Source organism: Maylandia zebra, linkage group LG10, assembly GCF_041146795.1.
Source record: "Maylandia zebra isolate NMK-2024a linkage group LG10, Mzebra_GT3a, whole genome shotgun sequence".
Taxonomy (NCBI): Eukaryota; Metazoa; Chordata; class Actinopteri; order Cichliformes; family Cichlidae; genus Maylandia; species Maylandia zebra.
The window spans coordinates 4,213,936-4,232,010 of NC_135176.1; the positions used below are offsets into that span (position 1 = coordinate 4,213,936).

General features: G+C 40.6%; 1 protein-coding gene across 1 annotated transcript in view; it reads right to left on the reverse strand.

Moving 5' to 3' along the window:
• jam3b (junctional adhesion molecule 3b) overlaps positions 1 to 15,670 on the reverse strand; it is a 51,994-nt gene extending 36,324 nt beyond the window's left edge. The window contains exon 1 of the mRNA XM_004567436.6: positions 15,495 to 15,670. Within this exon, the coding sequence (XP_004567493.3) occupies positions 15,495 to 15,636 (142 nt within the window). The 5' untranslated portion in view covers positions 15,637 to 15,670. The remainder of the gene's footprint in view (positions 1 to 15,494) is intronic.
• Between the last annotated feature and the right edge of the window lie 2,405 nt (positions 15,671 to 18,075).

Genomic DNA, 18,075 nt, shown 5'->3' on the forward strand with positions numbered 1-18,075 from the left:
GAAATAAAGCAACAAAATGTGCGCTGCTTTTCGGTCTGGTTACTACCGTTTATGTCAGAACCGGTGCCATTACCGGTACCCATCCCTAGTAATAACTGCAAGTTAGAACGTAGAATAGAACAGACTTACTGCACTGAACCAGCAGGCAAAGCCCTTATAAGCCATGATAACAACTCATTCTGCTTAAATTCATCATCTCAATAATCTAAGGGAAACAATATAATAGAACAGACAGAAGTGGTCTAGTTCCATTCATAAGGCTTGTTCTACTCAGATCTGATTGGAGCCTTTGGGTTAGATAGCAGCACATCATAGCAGTCCTTCAGAGCTCATTCCTCTCTGCAGAGCAGTTCTCACTGAACATTACCATGATAGCAATCGCCCCAAAGGAAACCGCCCACAGATGTGAACACTGATGATCTTGAGTGTTGATGATAAGGGATAAAACTGTACAGTCACTCAGTTCCACATGAGTGAGCCTGTACAAGGGAAGGGAAGGACAGGGCGGTGGTGGTAGAGGGGGAAGTTGGGGGTGGGGGTTCATTACACTTGAGCGCTAGCTGGACGGAGGCCGTTTCGAGAGGCTTGTCAGCAAAGCGATATAAATATTTCCTCTGAAAGTGTGCCAAAAAGCTCAAGAAACCATAAGATTATTGTTCTAGCTCATAATAGATTGGGCCAGCATGAAAAGCTGCGAGGGGGCTCTGGGTTCAACTTTGGGGTGGAGTGCGCTGGCTGTACAGAGGACTGTGGCTTGCTGTTTGTTTTCCTTCTGTTTCACCTCACACAAATGGAATATACAATATACTGAGGCGCACCATCAACTTTACATGGCTTTTGTTCTCATTGCTTACTGCTGTTGTTTTTTTATTTTCTCAATAAATTATTTGTTGGCTTTTTGCTTTTGTATGTTGAATATTTTAGGAGCCACACATCTGTGCTCTCTGTATTCTTAGGTTTTAAGAGAATAGCTCTCAGAAGTGGCTTTGTTTTTCAGTATAAGCAAGGCAAGCAGGGGCCTGCCACTAATGTAAAAACTAGTGAAGCACTTGAAGAACAAGGTAAAATTTTTACCTCAGCAAGATCTCTCCTGTTGGTACTGTCTGGAAAAACAGCGCAGCATTATCCTCTGGGTTTTTATATTATATGTATATACTAGGGGTGCAACGATATTCGTATCGATATTGAACCGTTCGATACAGTGCTTTCAGTTCGGTACGCATATGTATCGAACAATACAACATTTGTAATTTATTTTATCAACTTTCCTTCTGACTATGCTGTCTGTGTGGAGCGCTCAGTGAATCTGCGTTCGACTACTCCGCCTAGGCTGCACTGTCGAGCGCAGATCCACTGAACGCTCCACACAGACAGCATAGTCAGAAGGAAGAGCGCAGGGCAAGCTAGCGTGACAGAAGTTAAGCTCACCTTGCAACATGGCAAATTGGACCTCCCCCACCCTCATTCAGATCTGGCGTTTGGAATTATTTTGGTTTTCATGTGACGTATGACCCTGAAGGTAAGCGCTCATGGACTAAAGTAAAACAGTATGTTGGATGTGCCACGCAATGCTCAATTACATAGGTGGGAGCTAGCGTGTTAGCCAGTTAGCTCTCTAGCCCCATGCACGGGGCTATCAGGGGTAGCTCGTTAACGGAGATTTGCCGTGTTGTGGCGTTAAGGTCATTTTAACGAGGTTAACCTGAAAGCACTAGTGGGAACACAACGAATATGACTGCACATTTACGCCAACATCATCCTAGTGCAAAGACAAAAACAACAAGCATGCATGCTACAAACTTTACCCGAGTCATTTAGACAGCCGTTAGTAGGGCTGAACGATTATGGAAAATAATCTAATTGCGATTTTTTGCCCCAATATTGCGATTGCGATGCGATATGCGATTATTTTTTAAGGTATTTGTCTTCTGTATTATTAAACAAAGACAAGCAATACATCATATAGTATGGCCAATACTATATTACATTAATTTTAAACTGTTCTTTCCTGGAAGACAGACCTCTGTTATGATGACATGAGGTGATGCATGAATTGATGACTGACATTTTTATTTAACTTCTTCAATCACAACAGTATATTTGAACATACACAATAGTTTATTTTTAGCTTACAAACATCTGAGCATAAAGTGCTGACAAGGAACCCTGGTGTAAACATTAAAATGAAAGTCAGTACAATGTGCAGATTGCAGAAATATACATAAAAAAAAATCAGTGGCTTTACCACACTCAGTTTTTCGACATCTGTGAACTACTAGACAGTCATTCAATTAAAAAATAATATTAAATAAATAAAACTAATAAATAAAAAATACACACATCTTACTGATCTCTGCAGTCAGTAACATTACACATAAAGTGCAAACATAATAGCAATTGTATAAACACACACACAAACACGCCTTTAAAGTTTAAAGGCGTGAAATTGGACGGTCTAGTTCTGATTAGCGTCACCGCTGTCTCGGTGGAGTTTAATAAACTCGGCCGTCTGCTTCTTGCTATCTAAAATATAACCAGACACTGGTGTAAATTCTCGACTGTCTCATACTTCTGTTTAATAAGTTTTCTGTTTGACGTTTAGTCAGCTGTGTGAAAACCAAGGAGGAACCCACCCGGGGGATTAATAAAGTTTTATTTTATCTAATCTAATAACTTTAATCTCAGCCAAACCGATTTACTCACGAACAAACAAAACACTGAAAAAAGTCCAACAATAACATTTTTAGGTTGTCTAAGTGACTTATATATTACGTTTAACCCGAGCAGCGAAACTCCGCGGTGATCTGAAAATGATGTGCCGGGAGTTGTGCCGTTCTCGGCCGCATCAGTAACCCTCGAGCTCCCGGCTAGCTGTCGAGCTGGTGGGTAGCAGACGCCTCTGAAAACGTCGAAGCACTTTTGCAAATATGGGATATCTTGATAAACCGAGCAGATATTTGATGTTTACACAACTACTTTCTCGCCTGAAAATATGTTAAAAGTTTATTTTGTGACCCAGAAAGATTAGTATGAGTAATTTTAAAACTTAGTAGCGGCCGCCATTGCTGGAAACTGGAGTTTGGCTGGGCCGCGCTATGAATTCTGGGATATGGTAGTAATTTGGACAGCCTTCGGCGCGTCGCTGTGACGTAATCGGTCTACAAACGCGGCCTCAGGAGGATGCAGCCCATGAATTGTATAATATAATCGCAGTATAATCGCAGCCTTTGCGGTTAGAAAATTGCACTTGATCATGTCGCGATATTATCGCAAATGCGATATATCGTTCAGCCCTAGCCGTTAGCACAGGATTCGCCTTATGGGGACCTGATATGTTTAATATGCTGCTGAGAATATAGCCCAGAAGAAGCGGATAGTATAGCTTTTATTTTGGAAAGAGCCATTTCCCTGTAATAAACTCTCTTTTCCAAAGATGCATGATTCCTCAATCAGATACAGGGCTCGCAATATCGCTAGCCCGACGTCCTGGGGCTAGAGATTTTTCCAGTCGGGCTACCAAAATCTATCTCTGCCCTGCCCGTCGGCCTATCGTAGGAAGCAAAAATATATGTCAATGCTTTTGCATTCTTTCGGAAATGTAGCTGGGTAATTATGTCATTGGCATCGGTGAGCCACTGTGAATATGTGACATATTGAAATCGCGTTTGAATTTGCGCTTGTTTTTTTGCTTTCACTTTGCAATCGCGCGAACTGTGTATAGAGAGCGACAGTACTGATTGGTGAGTGATGATAATTTGCGCACCAATTCCTCTGACATCGTCTTATTAATCGTTAGCTTACTACGCAAACATGACAAGTGAAATCTCCCGCAGCAAGCTTAAACATGTGAGAGGTTGATCGCGCAGAGAATCGCTGACCGTTATGTGTGTGTGTGTGTGTAAAAGCAGCAGGATATATATTTCAGTTCTGCTGAGCCAAATAAGACAGGTCAGGGTGAAGAAGTGACAGCCAAAGAAAAGCTTACTGCAAAACGGAAAAGTTATGACAAATCAGACTATAAGGCAAAAAGAAAGTGCAGCTTTATGGTTTCATGGACAAAAGAATTTCTGTGGCTGCAATATGACGAGCTAAATAACCAGGGCTGCACATAAGTGGGCCGCAGGTGCGCATTCGCTGTCAAAATAAAAAACACGCACAAGGGTTAGGGTTAAATTTAAAGACTGTACTTTTGAGTTAAAATATATATTTATAATTTTAATAAATGACAAATTAAAAAGGCATGAACATTTTATTTTGTATCGAAAAAATATCGAACCGTGACACCAAAGTATCGAACCGAACCGTGAATTTTGTGTATCGTTGCACCCCTAATATATACATATGTAGTCCAGCCTTAAGGTTTAAAATTAGCCATATTTTGATATTTTTCCCCTTTCTAAAAGTGGTGATTTTTGGTCATTATATCAGACAAAAGAACCAAAAAGTGGACGCTAATAACACTCTTGGACCATTTGAATCTGATTTTAGAAACCACATAATACCTAAACTGCTAAAGTTATGAACAAAGATCCTGGACAGACAAAGAGAAAAGCCAACAGTGAAACAATCGTGGAGGTTTTTCAGTTCTCTCACCTCACTTGAGCATAGTTTATGGCTATTAAAAAAAAAACCTAAACAATAAAACTATTTTGCTGTTAGCTTCCTTTATGCAACGGCTCTGTCACTAGAAACCAATGCAGTAGCGATAAAACACAACTGAACTAAATAAAGTGGCTTAATGAAAACTGCACCTCAGTAGCCAGTATTCAGTACTGTATATGCTTACACGTGCCCAAATCATTCATTGCAGGTGTAGGGGCGTTCCTCGTTAGTCGACTAAAACGAGGAAAACAAATTTGACTAACTGACTAGTCTCAAATAAAGACTCAAATATCAAGTTAAAGCTGAGAACCATTTAATGCCAAAAACTCTCTAAACAAAGGCATTTGATACGTTTTATCGTCCTTAGTTGGTGTAACTTTGACATGGAAAATCCTTTGGAATTACTGCTGCCGCACGTGGAACCATTTGAAGTTGCCATTTTAGCTATGATAATGACAAAGGAAGTGGAGCACCCTCATTAAAGGAAATGAGCAGATAACCTCATCGTCTTGAAAAAAGCTGCTCTTATACAGGATATGAGGTTTAATGTAGACAAACTCTCAATTTAGTCTAATTACTACAGTTACAGGAAAAAATACAGGAAATTCCTTAAAACAGAAAGGCTGTGAAATATCTACTAGCTCCTCCTCTGCTTCTAATTCTTACCCCTTTTTTCTTCTTCTGTTTCATTTAGTTCAGTTTAAGGTGGAGTAAAGCATTTAAAATTGAAATTTAATATTTACAGAACTCTTGTAAGTGCTTTTTGGGTGGATAGCCTTGTGTAATCTTTTTTTAAGTTCAGGAGCTAGAATTACAGAATATTCTCAGCTTAATGCTTCGGTCTTATAAACCTGACCATTTTGAACCATCTGTTCCATTCATGACGAATGCCTGACAAACTCCTGAGTCATGGTGAAATCCACACAAATTGCTTCTTCCTTTTCCCCCTCCATAGCTTTCCGTGTCACGGAGACGAAGCAGAGCCACATGCAAAGCCCCCTCTATGGGAGCTCAGCCGGGCCAGCCACCATGTTACAAACTCGTCACCTATGTCTGGCATCCTGACAAATATTTAAGGCACTCACTTACCCAGAGTATGCCCTGACACACATGTGGCAACAGCGCTGTGTATACTGAGCTTCTGCTCAAGCATAATTCAAAGCAAAGACCTAAAAAGCGAGGCTGATCCAGGCATTCATGATCCTTTGTGACATAATCAGGAAATTCCATTCATGCGCCTACATATCAACCATTTCACTTTCTTTAAATATTTATTTTACTTTCATACACCAACACTTAGACCCAGGGTAGATTTTCCCCACACTTCATTTTTTTCGTGGATGCTGAGAAAGAGCACACAGATGAAGGTCTCTAGCATCATCATCATCATCTTTTCTGACCCGAAAAACCACTGGTGTACAGAAATCGATAACATTCAGATCAATGCCATTTGGACCGCTTTCTACCACAAGGTACTTTGGTAAGCTCCAAAGCAGCCAAAGAGTGCTATCAATTCCAGTGCAGCCTCAACATATTTATCACTAAGTAGCCCAGAAGGCATAGTGCTCACACCATATGGCCACATGGTCTGGTTACAATCTGTCCACGCTATCTGTCCAGTCAGCTGAACGCAAACTGCACTTCTGTCAGTGCTGGTGGGCTTTGTACAGCACCACAGCTATTGATCACAAATAGATACAGCTTTTGGAATTTGCATTAAAAATATTGTTTATGTTTTTTAGACTCTTATGTGATAACTTGGAAAGATCGAGTCCAGTCTTCTGTACAGCAAGCAGCACAAAGACAGAAACCAGTGAATTACTGTGGTAACAAAATCCACCAGCATTAATGACATTTCATAAATTTCTGGTTTCTAACCTCTTCGATTCGGTATTTTTCTGATTTGAAAATATTTCTTGGCTCTGAGCGGTTGCCAGGCAACAAGATGAAGCTGCATCTCATTGAATCTCAGAAAATAATAAAATCTAGACACTATCACATCCTGTTGCTTGCCTGTTTGTTGTAGATTTAGGAAACAAGATGTAAGAAAGGTGCTTTTTTGTTTCATCTGAAGAGTCAAAGACCGTTTTCTGTACTTGAGGTCAACCAAAGTCCTTTCAGAAGAAAACTTCAGCCCTCAACAGGAAACTTTAAAGTTGGGACAGTTATTCTTAAGCATCATCTTAATTAAACCCTCACTTCAGTGATTACCTACGCTCTATGAAACTGACTCGGGAGGAGTACAACATTCATTAGAATTAAACATTAGAACAATATAAACTTTGTATTTGTAATGTATTGTTATCATTTTATTACATTATTAAAGCACAAGGTTCAGTTAGCAGTTCACAAAAATAAATACTTTTACTTTCTTCCTCTGAGTACATTTCTGTACATTTTTTAAATTTTTACTTGAGGACAGAAGTTGAATCAGTTCTTGAACTTTGACCAGAGTATTTTTAACACAAGTATCTGTACTTCTACTTAAGTACAGAATGTCTGTACTTTTGCCACCTCTGGGATTCTGCATTATTTTAGGATGAACTTGAGATCGTGTTAAGAATTTCTGCAGATGACTGGATGCTGAACTTTGACCTTTTTACCTGAAGTATTTATGTCCTAATGAAGTGACGTTGGTGTAAAACAAATATTTTCTAGTTGCATCACTACTCTCTTTCTCTGTCACACGCACTGAAACACTTTCCATCCCTTCATATGTTGTTATGATGAAACTAATGTAATCTGTATCTTGTAATATGTAACTTAATCATCACAAATGACTCATTGGATGAGTTCCAAGCAGTTAAATCCCCTCACAGGAGACTTGGCAGTATGGGAGAGCTATACCATTAAGTATGATGCTTCTACAAAGTGTCTTTTTCATGACACGGAGACTTCTAACCACTAAGAAGTGATTCGTTTGTCCTTATCATTTAAAACGACGATGCTGGACGTTGTTCTAACATTGTTAAACTGCCCAGTGTGTAATGAATAACCTCATTTTTAAAGCTGAAAACGTCAAGGTCCTGGTCTTGCCCACTGGCTGACCCACACTGCTGAGCCGGGCTGTTTAAAACTCACTTTGCAGTGCCTCCAAGTGGATGCCACTAACTCCCATGAAATCCTCTGATATTTAGCATCACTACTAAACTGACTAGACCAACCCCAAAGAATTAACATTCACTTGATGTTTTAAACAACAAATTACAGTACAGCCCAGGATGACTAATAAAGTCCAGCATTTCTATAGTGTTTAAGGCTTCTATCTACAGCCATTTATAAATAGTGGTAATGTTCTGTTTTGGGACCACATGCATATCTGGAAAGGTATGATGATGCTGGGAGTGCTTCCCTACTCATGCTTCCAAACATGGAAACCTTGAGGTAGAGAGAGCAGCAGCAGCAATGTTCCTGTTAAAATGAAGTTTTCCCTTCCCACTGTTGCCAAGTGCTCACTTATATTGATTGTATAATTGTTGGTGTTTCTCTGTATTAATGTAGGGTCTTCTTACCTTACAAAATAAAGTGCTTCAGGGCAACTGCTGTTGTGATTTGGTGCTATACAAATAAAATTGAATTGAATCAGCTGAGCAATTAGCTCACATGGGCAGCAGTGAAATCAGATGGTTATTATTGATTGCTTTTGATTGTGGTCTGAGCTTTACTTTCATGGCCAGCCAAACTAACCCCATGTTAGATGCCGCATGCTTTTATTTAGACACCACATGTCTGGCAGGTGCACTCAGATCCCCATTCAACCTCCACAGAAACATCACGCAGGCCTGATATTAGCCCGGAGGTGGTGGCTGGAGGTGTAGTAACTTCCTTGTAATTACAGACTAACAGATGTGAGAAAAGGAAATGAGCTTTAAGCCCAACTGCTCCTGTGTAGCAAAGGGAGTTCTTGCTGTAATAACACGTGCCGGTATACTAGTCTTAATTACAGCATTGTTACCTAGCACAGATGAATGCTCCATACATGCAGTTCATCATCCTGTCACCTTATTCTCATGTTCCAAGCAATAACAGAAACTGGGGAACTTCCAAAAGCTCTTTACTCAAAACAGCCAAACATCATATTTCATCCCCGGTACAGCTTGTGCTGAGAGGCACAAGGTCATGCTCAACATTTCTGGAAGCTTTAGTTAGAGAATTGGGAAACCCCAACTCAACACAAGATAACACACATTTATACTCTCACACAAAGAGGTTAGGATCTCAGCAGAGCTCCCTTAATATCTAATGTTATTTTTGTGGCATACATCATCAGATGAGCTGAAATCTTTTTTAATTCACTCGGAGAATAACATTTACAGCAAACAGATAAAAAAACCAAACAGATTTCTTTAAAGCCATTTGGTTTATCCTGTGACATCTGAAGTCTCTCTGCTTCATTTTCTTTCACGTGAACACTTGTCTACAGCCCCACCACATTCAAAATTTAGGGTTGATTTTAAGATTTTAGTTATCTATCATTGTTATTTCAACTGTTGCTCTTATATTATATCATTTATGGAACTGAAAGCTGAGAGAACTGAAGGGACCACATAGGGCTGCACGATTAATCGTTAGAAAATCGCGACCTCGATTCATACTTATGTGCGATCTCATTTCCAAATGACAACGATTTAAAAAAAAAAAAAAAAAAAAAAAAAAAAAAAGACGACGACAATTGTACCGCATTTTACGTTTCATGTAGATACGTAATCTGCATGAAAACAAGCGCTCACTCTTCCTGCTCAACAAATGACAAGGGCGGAGCCTTATACCACGTGATACAGAACCTGGCTGCTAAAATTGGCAGGGAAAAAACAACAGAGAGCACGTCAGGGATGATGAGAAAGTGGCAGGAGAAAATCCGTCCCAGTCAACCACCCAAACATCAATAACGGGAACCTTATACAGCGCTTCCCTATACCCGTCGAACTCCCGCAGGCACAAAGAAATTACGGAGGCTATTACTTATCACCTGACCAAAGATATGGCTCCCATCAACACTGCAAAACGAGGGATTTAGGAAAATGATCAACACCCTAGACAAACGCTACACAGTGCCGTCCCGCAACTATTTTTCTATTGTTGCACTTCCTGCTCTATACACGCAGTGTCGAGCAACGGTGGAGATGGAATTTCAAGCAGCAACGACAAAATGTGAGACATTTGTTGTTTTTATGTTCAGTCTCAACTGTTACGAAGTTGATGTGCAGTTAAAAAGTGCAATAAATATTTATACTGGAAAAGAAAATCGTGAGAGAATCGTGATCTCAATTCTAAGCAAAAAAATCGTGATTCTCATTTTATGCAAAATCGTGCAGCCCTAGGACCACATTGGAACACTATTAAGCTACTGTACATGCAAGTTTTGTGCACAGTTGATAGTAGATGTGGTTTTGAATGAACTGTGATCAAACACCTGAGGTTGTTTGATGACGCTGCCTTGTAGCTATTTTTAGACAGTAATTGCCCTTTTGTTACAGCCTGGTAAACAAAAGATGAATCCAGAGCGATTATCTGGTTATGACTCTGAGCAGGAGCACAGCCTCCAGCTCTTTCCTTTCCGAGCGCAAGCGGCTCAGCCACATGTAGTTCACTGCCTCTTCCATGTCATTAATGAAACCCCTAATCACTTCACTAAGCTGACAGCATCCCAGTGTTTGATCGATATGGTCCCTTTTGAACTATTGATGTACTCCAGCAGAATCCAGTGAACACAGGAGCAGGAGAATAGCCGTGGTGTTTCCTCCCTACACAGGCCATGTGAACAAAGAGAGATAATCAAACAGGAAGCCTGTCTTCTGCCATCCTTAGCTTTGGCAGCCAGTAAGGACTCATCTTGGAGATTATCCTGTTTATCTAAAACACCCTAAACACCCGGTAATAATGTCTTGTCAAAATAAACAACCAATTAGCCTGCTATCACAACAGAGCCATAACTTCCAAAACTCAATACTCCACAACACGCAATTTTTTTCTCATGAATGTCTCCCTTGACTAAACCTCCAGTTGAAAATAGGACCATGCTGACAAACAAAGCCAGAATTTTTAGATTCCTTTTACCCACCGAGGCCATCAAGATTTTCATTTTGTTTTGTTGGCGAGCATGAGCTGCCTGGAGGCTGGTTCTCATGCTAGTCTTACTGACATTTGAAGCATGCACATGCTTTCTTGCCATTTTTGGAACATTATGTTTACCTTTTACACTGAGCATCTTCAACGCTCAGGTACAGTGAGAATAAATGTGAGCAGGACAACAAGCCAAATCCTTCTATCTGTCAAGCTAAAGTGGATTTGTGTCTCAGAAGATGTTTGATGAATGCCTTCAACTAACAATATTGGCCAGCTTTCTGTCCTCCCCCTTTCTGCTCTGCTGATGAGCTGGGTGAGGTCAGCCGGCTCATCAGCAGTGGTCCGTTTTATCTCCAAGGAAAACAGGTGGTTGTGATTGTCAGTCGGTGCTCATGTGATGTAAGGCATGCACATATTTCTGGTTATGCTGCTGTTCAAAACACCACGACCACCACCCACTCGTGCACAGTTGTTTCAGGTCATTCCACACTAAGATTCATGTGGCACTCCCCCATGGAGGGATTGCACAAATATCCCCTCGACTTACAGGAATGAATTGGGATTTTTTGTCAAGATTATTACACAACTTCCAGTTAGGCAACAAGCACAAAAATGCATAATTGCTTCCTGGAACCATGATGAATGTGCTGGTATTGCACCTCTCACTCAAGGGTGTGGAGCGACAGACTCTCGACTCATACCAGGCAAATGCTGTGTAGCAAGGGACTCCTTTTGGTTTGTTTGCCCCGTTTTACTCTGCCATTAGTAAAATGTCAGACTGTATCAGACTTGTCCACAGGGGCCACAGCCATGCCATTCAGAGAGCGCTCCAAACATTTGTTCACAAGCTTTGGGTGGGGAGAGAAGCATCTGACAGCAAGCAGCTTGTACGGGAGCTACTATCAGCATTCATCTCAGGGTGCTGCCACAGTCAGAGTCCTGCCGTGACAACTGACAAATAAAGAGCCAAGACTTTTTTCTTTTCACAAAAATGTTTAAATAGCATAATGGGGTCCAATTACATGTGGCTTAGCCCATGTTCAAAATTCTCAGAGTGACATAATGACATTTAACAACAATCTAGCAGTCTGCCGACTCATAAAAATGTCAGCTGTTCAGAAAGAGACTGCAATACTTCAAGAGTGAAGGATGGTTAAATGAGCCTCTAAAACCATCTGCACGATTTCAGTCTCTTTCCAGGTAACAACATTTACATGAATACAATGTTTGTGAGTGAATTACGAGGCTGTAGTTATGTAACTTAAAAATGCAACAATTACGTTTGGTGTGTGTTGCTCTGCACAAGTGTTTCTTATAAAAGTGAGCTTGTGATCTCAGAGTTTATATTGATACGAATCCACTTTGAGCATCTTCCAGTTCCACACATTTCTTGGCTGTGCTGCTGGCAGGAAGGTTCTGGCAGATGTCTAGCACTTTCTTTGGAATATTTTACATGAAATGGTTCAGGTGGAGCCAGCAGTGGAAAACGTCAGTGCATTCCATTAGATCAGATTGGAAAGTCTGCTGTAAGCATGTGTACTTAAAATAATGATGCCCCTCGTCTTTCCCTCTGATGTCAGATGATTGGGCTGATATGTGCAGCCGTGTTCAGCCCGAGCTGGGTTTAGCGTTCGCTTGGCTGACTAGGGCTGTGTGGTCATTAGGATGATAGCTACCCAAAGAATGCCACGAACAGAAAATAACAAGCACATCTCACAGAGACAGATAATAACACTGAGCGTGACCAACAGCAAAAGCAGAGCTAGTGACACTCATTTCTCACTGAGTTCTGCTCAATTTTAAAACTTCAAAAAATAAATTGGGAGCAGAGCTTTTTCAACATACAAGAAGCATTCTAATTACAGTCGGTACCTATTAGGAATCAAACCCTTTCAGTACCAATTAGTAATTCATAAGATGGCTTGTGGCCAGATTGTCTAGCCAGATTCATTCCTTTTCTAAAGACAGTGGCGATGCAGGCTGGGAGCCACTGAGACCACATGGCTAAGCCCCGTCCAGGCAAGACAAAAGAAATTCTTCAATCTTTACCGGCTCACTGTCCTCCCCTGAAAATGTCAGTTGTGCTGCCTTGTCACAGAGTTTTCACAAGGGATCATTCATTAAGAGTACTGACTTTGAAATATATTGTAAATAAATAAGTAATCCAGCACACAGCCTGGAGGTATGTGCTGAGAGCACGGCAACAGATTTCACTGCTGCTCCTAATTAAAGCAAAGAGAATAAGCCCAGTCACACACGTGCGATATCACAGGAAAGGTTCTTATTTCTGTACCCTTTGATCAATATGTCTGTTCACATCTAAGGGGAAAAACCAGCAACCCATTTCATGTCACGAGATTCTTACCAAGCTCTCAGGCATTCACACGAAAACAAGGTTTCCTGAATCATTTACACATCAAATTAAGTACATTTTGTTGCATTTCTTCACCAAGCTAATAAATAAAAATAAATAAAAATGAGATTAAGGAAGGAATTAATGCCTACGACAAGACAGATACATATCGGAGATGCAGTCAGTTTTCTATAAAAATCGATCTATCTAAATTTAAATTGTATTTTTATGTTGGGATATGAGAAAGAATTTTTTTTAAAGTAACTGCAGCAACAAATATTTTGTTTCCTCACTGTAACACCATGAAACCAGTGGAGCAAATACATTTCCTGTTATTACTGTACAGATTTTATTATTATATTAATTATAGCCTAGTCACCTAGTGACATCATTTGAAATAGCTAGCTAGCTATAACAAGATCACAGAAACTAATTTCAACATTTGTTGGTAAAGCACCAGCTTGTAGAAAGAAAACAACAGGAGGCAAGTTGATTCAGGAAAGCATCCTGATGTCAGCCGCCACGTCGTTATCTGCTTTGCTGTCTACTTGTTCCACCTCAGAGAAGAACTTTGAGGCCCTCAGGAGCCTGCCACTCCTTATTATTACTCCTTATTACTCCTTCACACAACAGATATGGGCGGGTCAATCTAGATATCGATAGTATCGATACCAACGCTGGTATTGTCATTAGATCAACGCTTTGTCTCTATCCTCCAAGTTCAGCATGTAGCCCACTGAATTTTGTTAAATTAATTTTTAGTAAATATAATATAAACAAACATGCACTATAAAAAATATAGTGCATGTTTTATTTATATCCTATAGCACATTTATAGAACAGAAGTTGAGCCAAAGTGATTTATAAACAGGCACATTTACTTACTTCCACTGGCAGTGGGTTTAACATGTTATCTGCATCCGAGGAGCCGTTTCAGCCATCAAACTTTTTCCCACTAGACATTTTTTGAACAATAACTTTCAATCGAACTGAACCTCAGAGACTGGCCTACCATTTTCTAGCTTCATAATGACTTTGCTCATTGGTGTGTGAACCTTTTCACAGAGCACAGTATTTGTTATTGTCCTTTCAGGATGTTTAAAATGTGTTTTTCTGGCTGTGTGGAACAGACTGTTGGATCTGTTCATCTTTGTTTTGGTTTATTCTTGTCTGCTTTGTGCTTCGGGGTCTGCTCGTTGGAAGACAACTCTGTTTAATTAAGTTTCCAGTTGCATTAGATGAGTGGAATATTTACTGAAAATCAGACTCAGACTTGTTAAATAAAATGTGTATGAAGTATACTAACAATTTTTAGTCTAGTACTCCCCCCAACCACCACCACCACGCAAGCGTAAAACACCTTCCGTCTACAGTAGCACCCTGAACTTCAAGACCCTTCCCCACGGCTCTGAGCAAATAATAAATTTTAAATTTATGTAAAATCATATGAATGAATACGACTTATTTGTCTTATGACAAATATCGTCAAACCGTGTGAGGAACGTGTAAAGGAACTAGGAGCTCGCGCATGAATATTTAAACAAACCGCTCCGCTCTTACAGGTGTCTGTTTTTCTGTTCTAGGTATCGGACTGATAAAGTTATGAGGACTTTCAGGTGGATACGGTTAGCATAAAAAGAATTAATTTTATTTCGGCTTTGTCGGTTCACCAGCCGTGTCGCGGTTTGAAAGCGTTGGAGTGGAGGAGAAGGATGATGAGGAGGGGGGTGGAGGACGCTTTGCTGGTCTGCCTGGCTCCTCCCGCGGTCAGCCTGCTTTTATTCCGCTGTAGGAAAAATCCGTTATCTCGCGTCAGTACTTCCAACATCATCACCGCAGCTTCAAACCCGCGTTAAATAGTTAACGGCACAAGCTACGAAACCGCCTTGATTCATGTTTAATTTCCCAACGAAAAGTTTGTCTTCATGCTGTAGAGAAACTTTTTCAGAGCCAGGACACGCGCACACAGAAAACGTGTCGGCTTAGCGACTCCAAATGTGCCGCTAAACTGAAGATCTGAACGTTCAGCTCAGACAGCCCTGCTTTCCTGATGTGTAGTTACATGTAGATATATCTGTCACTCCTGTTAACGGCGGCATTATTCCAATAAAATCAATACTTGAGAGTAGTCTGAGCGATGTTTTTCAGTAACAATGGACGCTTCAAACAATCACTCCAGCCGTGCATTTGCCAGACTCGCGTTGACATTAAGTTAAAAATGGCGACTATTTTGGTCACTTCATTAACTATATTTACTTCACGTCGAAGAGACCGAACTCGCTGTCAGTCTGGTTTAAGTTTAACGTTAGTTGAGTCTACACGGTTACTTCTGAGGCACTCTCTTTTCCACTTACTGTTGGTGTAAAAGAAAAATCGACCAAACAGATGTAGTAGTGGATGGCATTTGGCGGCCACCTTCCTCGAGCGGATAAAAGACAAAGTAGTAGTCGGTTAAAATAATTTTTGCACTTACACTGAGTTGAGAGGAGAGTCAAGAGCCAAGCCAGACGTGTTTTCGCCATCTTGGAGTCGATGCAATGCTCTATTTGGCTGACTGTACATGCGCAAAGTAGACTGAAGAGCCTTGCTGGGGATGGAGAGAGGGAGAGAGACATGGAGATCAACCGGAGAGAGAGAGAGAGCGCGCCAGGGAGGAGGAGGAGGGAGGGAGGGGGGAGGGGGGTTCTATTATATTAGGTTTCCATAGCTACCGAAAGCATCACTCACACAGACTAGAATTTATAGTTGACACAATGTGGGAGGCCCTCACTACTGGGGCCATATGCTGTAGTTATGGTAACTTATCTGCAGTTGCAGATAAATAGGGTACCTCTGCCTTCTGTATACTGTATTGCTGTGTACAGCATTTTGACTAAGAAAATAAAAATATCAAGTTTCCTTGACTACATTAAAAATTTGGTAATATGAGTACAAAAACACATTGACAGATAATAAAGGCCAGCAATAAAACATGAATCTGTAAATACTCTTTCAGTTCTAGAGGAATCTATCATGTGTGAAATGCTGAACTTAACACTCTGTTACTGTGGCCAATAGTATATGGCCGGCTTTAATTAAATATTAACTTTACCTGGCCAGTCCTGCTCATACCTGCTTGCAACTGTCATCCCATTGACAGCTGCCGTATCACCTTGTTCACATGAAAGAGCAACCCCAGTCTTGTATGTCATGTCTGTGATGACAAGTGGTGCAGCCTGAAAAATGCTATACGAACTGTTCCGGTTCGTTCAAACTGTTTCACAACAGCAAAAATAATCTCATATACTTTAAGCTGCTTTTGTCTTTGACAGGATCAACCAACATTTGTCAGTGATAGATCTCATAAAAGCCTCGTTTAAAATAAGCACAGTGCTCACTGTGTACATCATTACTGCAGCAATTGTATCTAAATATAGAAGTATGTCTAATAATGCTAGAATGCATTTGAATTGTATTACATAACATCAAAATCTGTAATTCAGGCAATATTGTGGTATGAATCAGGTGTAGCTGTTTCAACCACACGCTTGTGTTCAGGCTCTGCTCTCTAGGTTTGTATTTGGAATCTGTGATGTAGCATTAAAACTCGATTATCAAAAAAGGGGCAATCAAAGCTTCTCAACGTTCCAAAAGCTGTGTTTGTAGACTAAGGGAAACACCAAATAATATGTACAAACCCTCCTAACACCAAGATTACAAAGTACCAATATGTATATATAAATATGACTCTATAATGTGTATATAAATACTTCGATTTAATGTGCATCTTCAATAACGTTTGGGAACTTCAATCATTATGTATGAGATGAAAATCTAAAATCTTGCCTTTCCTACATTTTAACATAAAAAAAAAGTAAAAATCAGAAATTATGCTCATCTTGTTGTTGACAAGATGACATAGAGCTTATCTCTTTTGTTCCAGGTTTTGTTTTTATTATTTATTTAGTTTGAAATCTCAATCTTCTCAGAGTCATCCTGCAAATATCCAATGTGATATCATTTGGCTATTTGTCCCCACTTTTTTCCTTTAGTCAACATAAACGTCCTTTTTCAGTTGGTCATAGAGCCTCAGGGTGCTGGACTTCAGTTGGACTTCCCGTTTGGCAACACTCAGCTAGTTTTAGCTTTCCTGTATATGTGCTATTCTGGCTTCTTGTAGCTCCACCTGCAAGCATTCCTTATCCAGTCCAAATGACTGGACAATGAGCTCACCTCCTCTCCTTAGCTCATACTGGGTGGCTGTAGCTCAGGTGGCAAAGCAGGTCAGCCACTAATCAGAAGGTAGGTGGTTTGATCCCAGGCTGGCTGCATGCCAAATATTTTTGGGCAAGATACTAACCCCATGTTTGCCTACTGGTGGTGGTCAGAGGGAATGGTAGCGCCAGTGTCCGGCAGCCTTGCCTCTGTCAGTGTGCCCCAGGGTGGCTGTGGCTACAATGTAGCTGCCATCACCAGTGTGTGAATGACTGAATGTAGTGTAAAGCGCTTTGGGGTCCTTAGGGACTAAGTAAAGCGCTATACAAATGCAGGCCATTTACTTATCCAGTTCAAATGACATCCTGAGGTTAGGTGGATCAGTTGTGAATATTTTATTTAGTCTCAGCCTACAGTTTGATGTTCGCTTTGTACAGGAGGTTGCTGATGACCACTTCAGTCCTGAATTCATATCAACTCTTGGTAGTGAATGGACTTGGGGTTTAATGTATATGCGGAACAGCAGCAGGGACAATACGTCACCTTGGTATAGCACACAATTGATGGTGATTTGTGTGTTGTCTTCCACAGTCCCAGTAAGTCCCTGATGAATGTTATTAGCACACCAGTATCCACATGTGGGGCATTGAGTTTCAAGTTTTTCTTGTAGCCAATGCCAGTGGTGCGCAGGTTGGTCTGCCTGGCCTTGGAGTCTATCAACCTGCTCTGTCAACCAAGAGCTGTTGCTTTGGCCCTCTGGTATTATTTCCAATGTCTTTCTGAGCTGTACCCATGTATTAGGTCACATGCCCATGCACATATTCAGTTTAGTTGCTGTGATGACTGAGAGGAGTTTCCAT